Below are 12,500 nucleotides of genomic sequence, written 5' to 3' on the forward strand. Positions count from 1 at the left end.
CATCTCGACCCTTGCGGCATCGCCATCATCTCTTTCATGGCCTTTATTCACCGGATGTGTGAGTCAGGTCCCTTTCATTTTCGCATCTCTACTTTACCTCTGTGGATAAAAAAAAAAAAAAGAAGAAGATTGTTTACCGAGACAACTAGCTTTCTCTTTGTCCACAACTGGAATGCCACACAGTTTCCCCCATAGAGCAGGGCTGCGTGGGATATTTGTCAAAGTAACAAACTCTTTCCATTAGACATGCTTGCATTGCCATGATATTATTTTTACATTATCTTTCTTTCGTTCTCACAAAAAACATAGAAATAGAAGTAGACTGACGAGCTTTGACAACTTTCTCGCCTCCAAGACAATCACGATATCGGAATGCCACACAGAAGGAAAAGAATACGGGTTCCATGTGCAAGTGAATCCAGTTTGATTTCAGTTGAAGAACAAAAAGTGGGATATTTTGGACTCCGAAAGCACAGTCTTCATATGCAGATTCGAGAAATGGTTTTTAAAGTCTTTATTCGTCTTTTTTTTTCGAAGACATTTTGCACTGGTGGTTTTTTTAGTTCTTTCGGTTCGGAAACGGATGGTGTGTGTTAGACTAATTTGTGATAAATTAAAACTAACCTCGACCTAACCTATTCTTTGTTGTCGGCTGGGATTAAACAGTAGCAGTAGTAGTTGCAGCAGAAGTAGCAGCAACAGCGCCAGTGGTAGCAGCAGCAGCAGTAGTAGTAGTAGGGGTGGTTGCAGTAGTAGTAGTGGTGGGTGATGTTGTAGGTAGCAGTAGCAGCAGTAGCAGTAATCCCCTTGTGATATTCAGTTTCATGTTCTGGTAGGAGAGAATGAGTTGTTTTATATTGCAGAATGTAGCATCACATCGTATCGTATTGTATCGTATCGTTTCGTGTCACATTATTTTTTATGCTGTAGTATGCGTTTCATGTATTGAATGATATTGCTTTGCATTGTAATGCTTTCTTTATACCTTGGTTTGCATTGGGTTATGCTGCTAGTCAGGCATCTGCATAGCAGATGTGGTGTTGGGTATATGGATTTGTCCGAACGCAGTGACGCCTCCTTGAAAGACTGAGACTAAAACCGAAGCTGCACTGAACTACACTGCTTGATATCGTATTGCTCTGCATTATTCCATTTCATTGTGTTGTATAATATCGTATTCTAATTTACGACACTGTACCGTCCTGCTGTACGAGTATATTAATTTTGTTTTGCGGACGATAGTGTTCTGTTGCGTTTAATTTGATTTCGTCTTATTTTTGTGTGTAAACCTTAACATTACTCCAACCAGTTCTTCGGAGAGCGGAAGTAGCTATTCCGAGCGAAACAATTTACAGCTGTATACAGTCCTTTCCCGTTTTCTCCGATGCCCACCGACCTGGGCTTAAAATCAGACAGCCAACAAACTTACTGTTCACCCCTACCTCGACCCCATTATTCGCCTCACCTCTCCCCCACCCACCAGCCCCCCCTTGTCCCCACCTTCAGCCTTCCCTCCCCTCTGCTGTTTTCTTGACATGTTGACCTTTCGAGCACACATCTTGTTCACGTTGGCAAAATAATCCCTTTCTTGCAACACAAACTTCCTGCAAACCTTCCCTTTCAGATACTTCCTTGGTGACGGGTTCTTCGAGCCACATCTGTGTTTAGAGGATGTGACTCAGAGACTCAAGACTCAGGTTCAGTCGTATCTAATTGTCGTGAGAAACCCCCATCCCTCTCCCACACCCGCCCTCCACACCCACCTCCACTCCAGCCTCAAACCCCCATGCCCCCCTCCCCTCCACCCACCCCCTCGCTCCCCCCTCCCCACCCCCCCAAAAAAAGACCCACCGTGTACCTTGTGGTGTTGATTTGGTTTCTACACGGCCTACAGTGTACTCAAAACGTCCTTTTTTTTTAAATTTCACTCAGCCTACATTGTTCATTCGTGTATGGTTTAGTTCGTCTTATCTCACTTTCAAAGCCCAACGTGTAGTTTGTGATGTTGATTGTTTCACAGAGCTGACAGTGCAGCTGTATGACTTACTTTTGTTGATTTTCACATAGCCTGACATTTTTAATGCAGAGTCTAATTTATACAATGTATGCTTTGGTGTCGTATATACGTCGTACATGTTGTCTAATCTTACTTTCAGAGCCAAAGGTGTACTTTGCGATGTACTTTCAACTCCCTCCTGTAGATTTTTACACAAAAGCCTGCGTTGCCTGTTCAAGTGTACTTTGTTGTTGTTACGTTTTCTGAATGCAAGCTGTCTCATCTTACGTTTATTTAGAGTCCGTGACGTACTTTGTGGTGTTGATGATCATTGCAAAGCCATCAGACGAATGTTCTCAGCTTCTTCTGTTCATTTTCATAGTCTGTGCTATTCATTCAGAGTCTAATGTGCATTATGGTTGTTGTTGTACCGTCAGTGTATGCTGCTGTGTGCACATGTCAGATGATCGGTGTAAGGACAGGCCCGGCGCTTTCGTTTTTTGAGGAAGTGTCTGGGTTTGTTCCAATATACCTTTTATTTACCTGTGTACCAGCTTAATCGGTAGCATAAGCAGCACTGACTGAAGTTGTGTACCTTGTGAATGGAGAGAGTTCACTCACTCACTCACTCATTCCCTCGACCGCTGGGGTCGTTGGGGGGACATGAGGAAGATGTCATAGCTCGCCACGCCGTTCTGTTGGCAGCTGTCATGAGGAGATCTGGCATCGTCATTTTGGTCCATTCCTTGACGTTGTCGGACCAGCTCTTTCTCTGCCGCCCCCGTCTGCGCCCTCCCTCTACAGTCCCTTGCAGGATGGTTTTGGAGAGGGTGTTATGTCGTATGACGTGACCAAACCATGCGTTGAGAGAGTTACTATTTGTTAATTGTGTTCTCCCGGCCTCATTGTCTATTGATTTCAAGCTGCATGATAACAGTTGTCAAATGTTGTCTGAACTGACTTTATTGTCGTGTCGTGTACTCAATGCTTACACTTACTACACGTTGTCTCACCTCTCTCTTTCAGAGCCCACGGTGTACTTTGGGAGCGGGGATTACCACGTGGATGAGAGTGAGGGGTTCGTGGAGGTGGCGGTGTGGCGCACTGGTACAGACCTTAGTATCCCGTCCTCCGTCACCGTCCGGTCGAAGAAATCCAAGCCCAAGTCCGCTGAATGTGAGTCCACGTTTCTGTTTGAGGGAGATGTCTCAGAGCGTATCTCTTTTTATTTTTTTATTTCATTTTTCTTTTGTGCCTGGCAGCTTTGGATTATATTGCATTATGTTGCATTCCACTGCATCATTTCGTAATTTGTTGCTTCGCATTGCGTTTTATCGTATCGTACTGTTTCGTATCATATCGTATCGTATTTATGGTATTTTATTGTGTAGTTCTGTATTTTGTTGTATTGAGTTGTACTGCATTGTATCGCATTATATTGGGTTGTACGGTGTTCCGTTAAGTAAGGCGGATACATCGAATCGTGTGGACTGACCAGAAAGTTATGTGCTGCATTGCTTACAGAAGAGAAGAGGAAGAAGCGGGATAGCAGATACCTGACTTGTAGAATCCAACGCGGTGGTCAGGGTTTCAGTTTCAGTTCCTCACGGAAGCGTCACAGCGTTCGGGTAAATCCATGTACGCTACGCTGCATCTGGCAGGCAGATGCCTGACCAGCAGCATAACCCAAACGCGTTAATCAGGCCTTGAGTGGATGCTTATATTTGTGTACCCATCTAGAGTTAATTTCTTATGCATAATCTTGCCAGAGAACAAGCCGTTTGTTTTCAGTGCGCCAAGTGCGTGCTGCACACGGGACCACGCTTTATCGTCTCACCCGAATTACTGGACGCTCAATTTGATTTCGAAGTCAAACTTGGGAGAAAGGGCGGGAGTGGGAATTGAACGCCGACCCTTACAGGCACTGTATTAGCAGATGAGCGTCTTAACCATTCTGCCACCTTCCTCCTCAAAAACTGGCAAAGTACATACATTATACTAAATGTGCAAACGCCCACGCTCATATAAAACCCACGACCACTTGTAGAATCGTGTTCATTGCTTCTTCATGATAATCATTTGTCATGACCATCAATCATGCTGTCATCATTGCCTTCAACACCATCGATCCTCCCCCGCATCCACTCGCCCAACCTTCAAACTATTGTTTTCCTTCTTTTCTCTTTGTCATTCATTTTTCTCTCAGTCCATCTCCATTTTCTCGCCCTCCTCAACTTTATCCTTGTTTGTCCTGCTCCTCCTGCTCCACTTCCTCTTCCTCTTCCTTCTTCTCCTCCTGTTCCACTTCCTCTTCCTCTTCCTTCTTCTCCTCCTGCTCCACTTCCTCTTCCTCTTCCTTCTTCTCCTCCTGCTTCTTCTTGCTCCTCTCCTTCTCTTCCGCTCTCCTTTGGCACCTTCATAATCGATCACCATCATACTATATCTTCACGGGCATTCCAGATCCTGATAGAAATGAAAGGCGTAATACCACGCAATGTGTGTCTCTCCCCCCCCCCCTCTCTCTCTCTCTCTTTATCTGTATTTCTCTGTCTCTCTCTTTCTCTCCCCTGTCTCTTTCTCAATAAGAACATTTAGCTCATCAGCAGATACGTCTTTATTTTGTATCCCACAAGTCAATACATTTTCTTGGCGGGGGTGGAGGGCTTCTCTTCTTCTACCGTTATGAAATTCTCTATCCCTCAGTGTACGAATCGCCACCCCTTCCACCTCCTGTCAATAAACTATTCATTAATGTTTAATCTTTCCCATGTGCATTAGTGTGGGTGTGTTGAAGGCTGGATTGGGAAGAAACATCCTCTCTCTCTCTCCCTCTCACACACACACACACACACACACACACACACACACACACACACACACACCTTTTTCTGTCACTCCAACCTCCACTGTGTCTGCATGAATGCGTTGTGTCCTCAGTGAATGCGTTTGTACGCTTGGTGTTCACACTGTCAACAATACGAAAATTAGTGATCGCAATTGTACTGTGACTTGTTTGAAGATAAGATACTGTTCAAACCCTTGATTACTGCTCGTCAATGAAGGGCTGTCTCCTCACTGAGACAAGACCGAGCTTTTAGATAATTATCAGGATGTCAGTCACCATTCTCTGTCTGGAATTCTTCCGGTTTTATGATGATTGCATTGCCTTTGTTCAACGAAGTCAGTTACGTCATTGAAATGCTCGCATTTCAGTACTGTTAAGAAGTAATTGTACTCAATGTTCAAGCCATACTGATCTCATTTCACTGTGGTGGTTCAGCGGTTATTAAGGGGTTAACAAACCCACAAACTGAAAGTGACGTCCCGTTCCGCCATTTCCTTGCAGCCGGCATTGACTACATCGCTGTCAACAAGATCCTGGACTTTGCACCCGGGGTCACCATGCAGAGGATCAAGGTCAACATTCTGGATGACATTGGACGGCCCAAGGTCGAAGGACCGGAAACCTTCAAGCTGCTGCTGCGCATGCCCAGTGAGGCGGTGCTGGGCGAGCCTTCCGTGGCGGTGATCACCATCAACGACACGGTGTCTGACGGTGAGTGGGGCTGGTGGGAGGGGAGTCTCTTGGCTGCTTGTCTTTTGGAAGGTCCTCTCGTTCCTCCTCCCCTTGTTCTTGTTCTTCCTGTTCTTGTTCTCTTGATTGTTTTGTTGTTGTTGTCGTTGTTTTCGTTATTCTTCTAATTGTTTTTGTTTTTCGTATTGTCCCTGTTGTTGTTGTTGTTGTTTTCTTATTCTTGTTCTTCTTGTTCGTGTTCTTCTTGTTGTTCTTCTACTTCATGTTCTTGCTCTTGTTCTTGTTCTTCTTGTTCGTCTTGCTGTTGTTGTTGTTGTTGATGATGATGATTTTCTTCTTCTTCTCCTTCCCCTTCTTCTTCTTCTTGTCGTCCTCTTCCTATTCGTTTTATGTGAATTTTGTCGTTCCTGTTCATAATTGTATACAGAAAAGTGCTCTATGGATATCCATGATTTGTTTCGAGTTATCTTTTTAAAGAAAGCGGTGACTGGGGTATTTTTGCAGAACATTTTAAGATAAGACAGGCGATTGTGTCATTATGTTTTAGTGACAATCATGAAGGGACTCGTTTTTTGACAGTTGGCGGTCAAGACTTCGCTGATCAATTTTATGACCATACAGAGTTGTGGTCATGCGTGCTCTCTCTCTCTCTCTCTCTCTCTCTCTCTCTCTCTCTCTCTCTCTCTCACCTTTCTCGTTCATGTCTCAGTGTCATATTTTCCCTAGAGTTTTAGTCAGAAGATTTGATATAGATAAATAGTTAGAAGATTTGATATATTATAGATAAATAGATGAACATATAAATGAATAAATAAACGAATAAATAGATAAATAATGAAGCACGATCCTTGCTTCGTACTTTCTACCACAGAATCAGCAATGATTACATAATGCTGAGGCGACAGTCACCTACGTACACTAATCCTTCCCCCCCTCTCTCTCTCTCTCTCTCGTTCCCCCACCCCACCCTCCACCCCAACCACAACCACAACCACCACCAACTGACCACCACCCATGACCCGTCGACAACTCTACCAGTTCCCAGCATGCAGTTCAAGGAGGAGGTGCTGGAGGTGATGGAGGAGGACGGGGTGGTGAGGGCAGTGGTGCAGAGGGCGGGTGACGTCAGCCAACAGTCGCAGGTGCGCTGCTACACGCGCCAGGACTCGGCCCGCGTGGGTCAGGACTACCTGGAGAGGCCCGACACCAACGCCTCGCTCATCTTTTTCAACCCAGGTCAGCATTGGTTGTGCTTTTGCTACTTTTAAAGGAAATGATGATAATGATGATGATGATGATGATGATGATTTCAAAGTTGTGACGGGCGCATTAGCCGAGTGGTTAAAGCATTGGACTTTCAATCTGATGGTCGAATCTCGGTGATGGCGCTTGGTGGGTAAAAAAAAAAGGTGGAGGTTTTTCCGATCTCCCAGGTCAACATAATTATGTGCAGACCTGACCTGCTAATGCCTGAACCCCCTTCGTGTGTATACGCAAGCTCAAGATCAAATACTCACGTTAAAGATCCTGTAATCCATGTCAGCGTTCGGTGGGTTATGGAAACAAGAACACACCCAGCATGCACATCCCCGAAAACAGAGTACGGATGCTTACATGGTCATACACGCAAAAGCCCACTGGTGAGTGATCGGGGAAGTTGCAGCCCAAGAACGAAGAGGAGGAGGAGGAAGAAGAAAATGTGATAATAATGATGATAGTGGTGGTGATGATGATGGTGGTGGTGATGATGACGATTAAAAAAAAAGTATGACAATTATGATGATGATTGTGGTGGTGGTGGTGGTGGTGATGATGATGGTGATGGTGATGATGATGATGATGATGATGATAATAACATATAAAAGGTGAAGGGGTAATGTGTAAATCATTTAAATCTCCCCCCTCCCCTCCTCTCTCTCTCTCTCCCTTGCCTCCCCCACCCCTCCCTCTCTCTCTCTCTCTCTTTTTTTCCTCCACCCTGTCTCTCAAACACTATCTCTGTCCTCCGTTCTCACTTACTTCGGAGCACCTCCCTTAACTTCCCCCCCCCCCCCCCCCCACCCCCCACCCCCGAAAGCAATGTGCCATGAGGATATCGTCAGGTTTGGCCCTCCGCTCCTATCCCCTTCCTCTGTTCTCTCTCTCTCTCTCTCTCACGCACACACACACACACACACACACACACACACACACACTATCTCTGTCCTCCGTTCTCACTTGAACGTCCAACCGCCCCCCCCCCCCACACACACACACCCCCCACACCCCGCCCCCCATCCCCACCCCAAAGAAATGCGCCAAGAGAATATCGTCAGGTTCGGCCCTTGGCTCCTACAGCCACAACCCCCTACCTCCCCCTCCCCCTTAAAAAACCCCTCTCCCCCCCCCCCCCCACCCCTCCCTTTTCCTTTACCTATATTCTCCAGTGTATCAGTGTGGTTTCTCCATCAGAGAAGCATCCCTGGCCCCAGACTCTGCTGCTGTGTCAGACATCAGGCCACGTGGCGACTGAGGTTCTTGGCGTCAGGGGGATGATGACTGAGGGGATTTGTTGGAGGAACGAGGGTGTCTTGAGGAGGGTTTTGGGAAGGGGGGGGCTCAAAAAGACATAACGTCCGTGCGCGGCTCGCGATCACGTGTAAAACACCACGCCTGTTCTCTCATGCACGCACACCAACGTGTTACCGTCCTCGAGCTGGAGCGGCCCAGACTGACACACACTGACTTTCACGTTTAGTTTGCCTCAGTTCACACACAGCTCATCGCCTGACCACCACACGTTCGTACCAACGATCATGTACGCGCATGATTTTTTTGTTTGTTTTGTTTTGTTTCGTTTTGCTCGCGGACAACGCATACACGTTCTCGCAGCAAGCATATGCACGGGCACTGAACACACACACACACACACACACACACACATACACACACACACACACAGACACAGACACACAGACACACACACACAGACGCACACACAAAAAGCAGACAACGAGAGCGCAAAAAAAGAGTGACACACAGCAACAAAAGTTAGCAGCTCGCGGGGGCGCACACAACACACACACAACAGCACACACAGCAACACACAGCACAGACAAACAACAGGCTACAACAAAGGAACATCACATCACCACACACATAGACTAAAAACAGAGAGGGATTTTTTTGTGCGAAACAATGGGCTTTTGCGACAGAGCAACAAATGCACGCCAAAGGAAGAAAGCCAGGCTGCTCGCAACAGACGGACTAACAGCAGAAGGACAACACAACAGACAAACACAACACAAGACAAAACACACACAAAATGAACTCCAATTCACTCATCCACATGTGTCTTTTTTCACTTTTTTTTTTTTTTCCGGACAATCCTCAGGATTCTACTCAAAGCACCTAATGTCATGTCCAAGTTAAAAATCCCTGCCCTCAAACAAACGGGAAGAAAGCCGACAAAGCACACCCCCAACATATACCACTTCATCTCTATTAATCCCCCAGTTTCGAATTCCTGTGTCTTGTTTCACATATATTTAGTTTCACTCGCAGACAGATAACTAATAGATTATCTAAGTGCTTGTATGATGTCAGATCCGCACCAAACTACCCACACATGACGAAAAGCGGAAACCGCGCAAAAAAACCAACATATAGCACTTTCTTTTCTTTTTCTCGCCAGCTAGCACCTCGCGCACTGGTTCGTATCGCATTAATTTATCCTCTTTCCAAAATACTTCATCTTCTCCTCCCTGCCTCCATCCATCACTCCACACCCACCCCCCACCACACCCCACTACACTCCACACACACTTACTATACATCTCAACAATGCTCTACTCAACTAGACGGACGCATGCCGCACGCTCTCCGCGTCGAATTTTCCTAGCTTTCTCTCATATAGTGTTCTTCTTCTACTCTTCAATTCTCCCTACTGCCTTAACTAACCCTCTTCCCCAAATCCTTTCGAGCCCCCTTTTTCTATAGTTCGTTTCTTATAGGTGACGAATGCTCTCTGATCGAGGTGACCGACTATAGTTAGAATTTTACAAAATGTATCTAACTACATCTGGACACTCAACTTTTTCATTGGCATTTCAGGTACCCTTTGCTACGTCTGAAGGCGGGTTCATGCTACGAGATCAAGATGGAGGAGTAACCATAGTGGGACTTGAACTCAATGTAGGAACGTGACAGAAATACAATGCGAATGGTAAACAAACACTGAAAGGAAAAAATTTTGAAAAAAATACACAAATTTATATAAATAACTTTCTAAATAAGGAGACGGAAGGGGTTGCAAGAGACAGAGAGAGACAGAGAGAGACAGAGACAGAGAAACTGACAGTGACACTGACACTGGCACACTTTTTTCATTGCCATTGGCAAAGATACCCGTTTGGCAAAGGGGGGTTCAATGCATACGAGGGACAGAGAGAGAGACAGACAGGGAGACAGAGACACAGAAAGAAACAGACAGACAGACAGATAGACAGAACGAGAGAGAAACAAACAGAGAAACAGAATAAGAGAGATACTGTAAAAAAAAATATATTTCCATTGGCAGATATACCCTTTTCGGAAGGGCGTTACAATATATACGAGAGAGAGAGAGAGAGAGAGAGAGAGAGAGAGAGAGAGAGAGAGCATCAGGCTGACATTGACTGGTACATAAATGAAGTGGCAGAAACACAGAAGGATAAAAAAAACAACAACCTTTACCTGAATCAGAGACAGACAGACAGAGAAAAAGAGAAGAAAAAAACACACACAAAAACCCAAACAGAAATGTGTTGATGAATACAACAGATTGAAGCATCGTAAAATGCCCTTTTCTCAAACAAACAAAATCAGCCAAGATGTTGATGTGTTTTAGGTGGTGTTTGGGAGGTATTTCTTCTTCGTCGTTGTTGTTGTTGTTGTTGTTGCGGTAATGTTTTTTTGTGTTTGTTTTTTTATGTTATGATAGTGCACAGAAAAAAGTTTCAAGAAGTTTGTAGCTTGGCACACATGTCTTCCCCTTTTCTTTTTGTACTTCTAATCATTCATTCTTTTTTTTTTTTTCTTTCTTTCTTTGTTTCTGTTTGTTTTAATGCCAATGCTTTTTATGTAATGTTTGTGTGTGTGTGTGTGTGTGTGTGTGTGTGTGTGTGTGTGTGTGTGTGTGTGTTCCCAAAAAAAAAATAAAAAAATAAACAACGAAAATAAATCCTCTGAGAGAGTAAGCGGATTAGATACTTCAAGACTGATGCTAAAACAGGAATTCTGGGCTTCAAGGATGAACGCAGAAAGAAAATAAACTGGAGAAGAAGCAAACAAACAGATGTGTGTGCGCAATCTTCTGTTTCCCCTCGTTCCATCTTGTCTCGACAGCGCGCTCTCCTGAATTCAGCCATTTTTCTATCGTTACAGATTACGTCACAAGTGACACCAGAAGGAAAAGCAAAACATATTGTTTTTTTCCAAGGTTTTGAGTCATCAAATAAACTGCCTGCATATATCTCTGTTAGTCAGTGTGTCTGTGTGTCTGTGTCTGTCCACTTGCCGATTTTCGTTCTTTTGCTCACACTTTCTCTTTCTTTCTTTTTACCATCTGTCTCCATCTCTGTCTCTGTCTGTCTGTCTGTCTGTCTCTCTGTATATATGTATGTATGTATGTATGTATGTATGTATGTGTCCCATCGTTTCGTTTATTTATTTAGAGTCTGTTCATCTAAGATGATGATAATTATTAGACTGAGTATGTGTCGCATACGGACACAATGATACAGACATTCATTCTCCGTCAGGGTTCAGCCACACACACACACACACACACACACACACACACACACACACACACACACACACACACACACACACACACACACACACACACCTCTTTCAGTATCTTGTTGCGTAGGGGGGAAAAAAAACCCACAAAAACATCGAAATCCATAGTTTCCCCAAGATCGATCGCTATCACATATTAACTATCACATGGTGTGGGTTTTCTCAACTACTTACGCACACACCCACTACTGACCCTCTCTACCCCACCCCCATCCCCACCCTACCCTTATCCCCACCACTCCCTCTCCCCTTCCCCCCCTTCTCCTCCACCCCTACCCCCTACACATTGTTAACTAACTGCTTCACCTGCTACAGTGGTCACCATCGCCGGCATCCCTGTTCCCAATCTACAGCTGAGGCATTAAAAAATCTGAGCGCGCTGGTTCGAATCACGGCTCAGCCGCCGATATTTCCTCCCCCTCCACTAGACCTTGAGTGGTGGTCTGGACGCTAGTCATTCGGATGAGACGATAAACCGAGGTCCCGTGTGCAGCATGCACTTAGCGCACGTAAAAGAACCCACGGCAACAAAATGGTTGTTCCTGGCAAAATTCTGTAGAAAAATCCACTTCGATAGTAAAAACAAATAAAACTGCACGCAGGAAAAAATACAAAAAAAAATGGGTGGCGCTGTAGTGTAGCGACGAGCTCTCCCTGGGGAGAGCAGCCCGAATTTCACACAGAGAAATCTGTTGTGATAAAAAGAAATACAAATACAAATAAAACCCCATTGACTGCCCGAGGACGTAGCATTTACGTCCATAGTGACGACACTGATCAAAATATCAAGAAGGAAAATATGTTTAGAAGGCTGAAATATCTCATGACCAATTTTATCCAGAGTGGTATATCTCCGACCATTTTCTCAGGTTTTTGGTTGATTCTTCTGGATATTGATTTATGACTTGAAGTTGAAACATCTCTTTCTAAATTTTTTTTTTTTTTTTTTCTTTTTCCCCTCGGCAGTCAAGGAGTTTAAAATGCGACGTGGCGTGTTGTAGTCCAGCCAAGTGTATCACAGGACTGAGACAGCAGGAAGTGTTGTGGGGGGTGGGGGTGGGGGCGACGAGGGGTAGGCGGGGGGGGGGGGGGGGCAGGGGAGATTTTTTTAAAGGGGAAGCCCCACTATGATCGGTCGCTGTATTA

The 12,500-nt window shown here is 45.0% G+C and overlaps 1 protein-coding gene across 1 annotated transcript in view; it reads left to right on the forward strand.

The window, feature by feature from the left end:
* LOC143298574 (extracellular matrix protein 3-like) overlaps positions 1-12,500 on the forward strand; it is a 304,988-nt gene that overhangs the window by 257,942 nt on the left and 34,546 nt on the right. The window contains exons 23-25 of the mRNA XM_076611454.1: positions 3,023-3,172; positions 5,343-5,552; positions 6,570-6,767. Coding sequence (XP_076467569.1) covers positions 3,023-3,172; positions 5,343-5,552; positions 6,570-6,767 — 558 coding nt within the window. The remainder of the gene's footprint in view (positions 1-3,022; positions 3,173-5,342; positions 5,553-6,569; positions 6,768-12,500) is intronic.

Source organism: Babylonia areolata, chromosome 24 (genome assembly GCF_041734735.1).
Source record: "Babylonia areolata isolate BAREFJ2019XMU chromosome 24, ASM4173473v1, whole genome shotgun sequence".
Classification (NCBI taxonomy): Eukaryota; Metazoa; Mollusca; class Gastropoda; order Neogastropoda; family Buccinidae; genus Babylonia; species Babylonia areolata.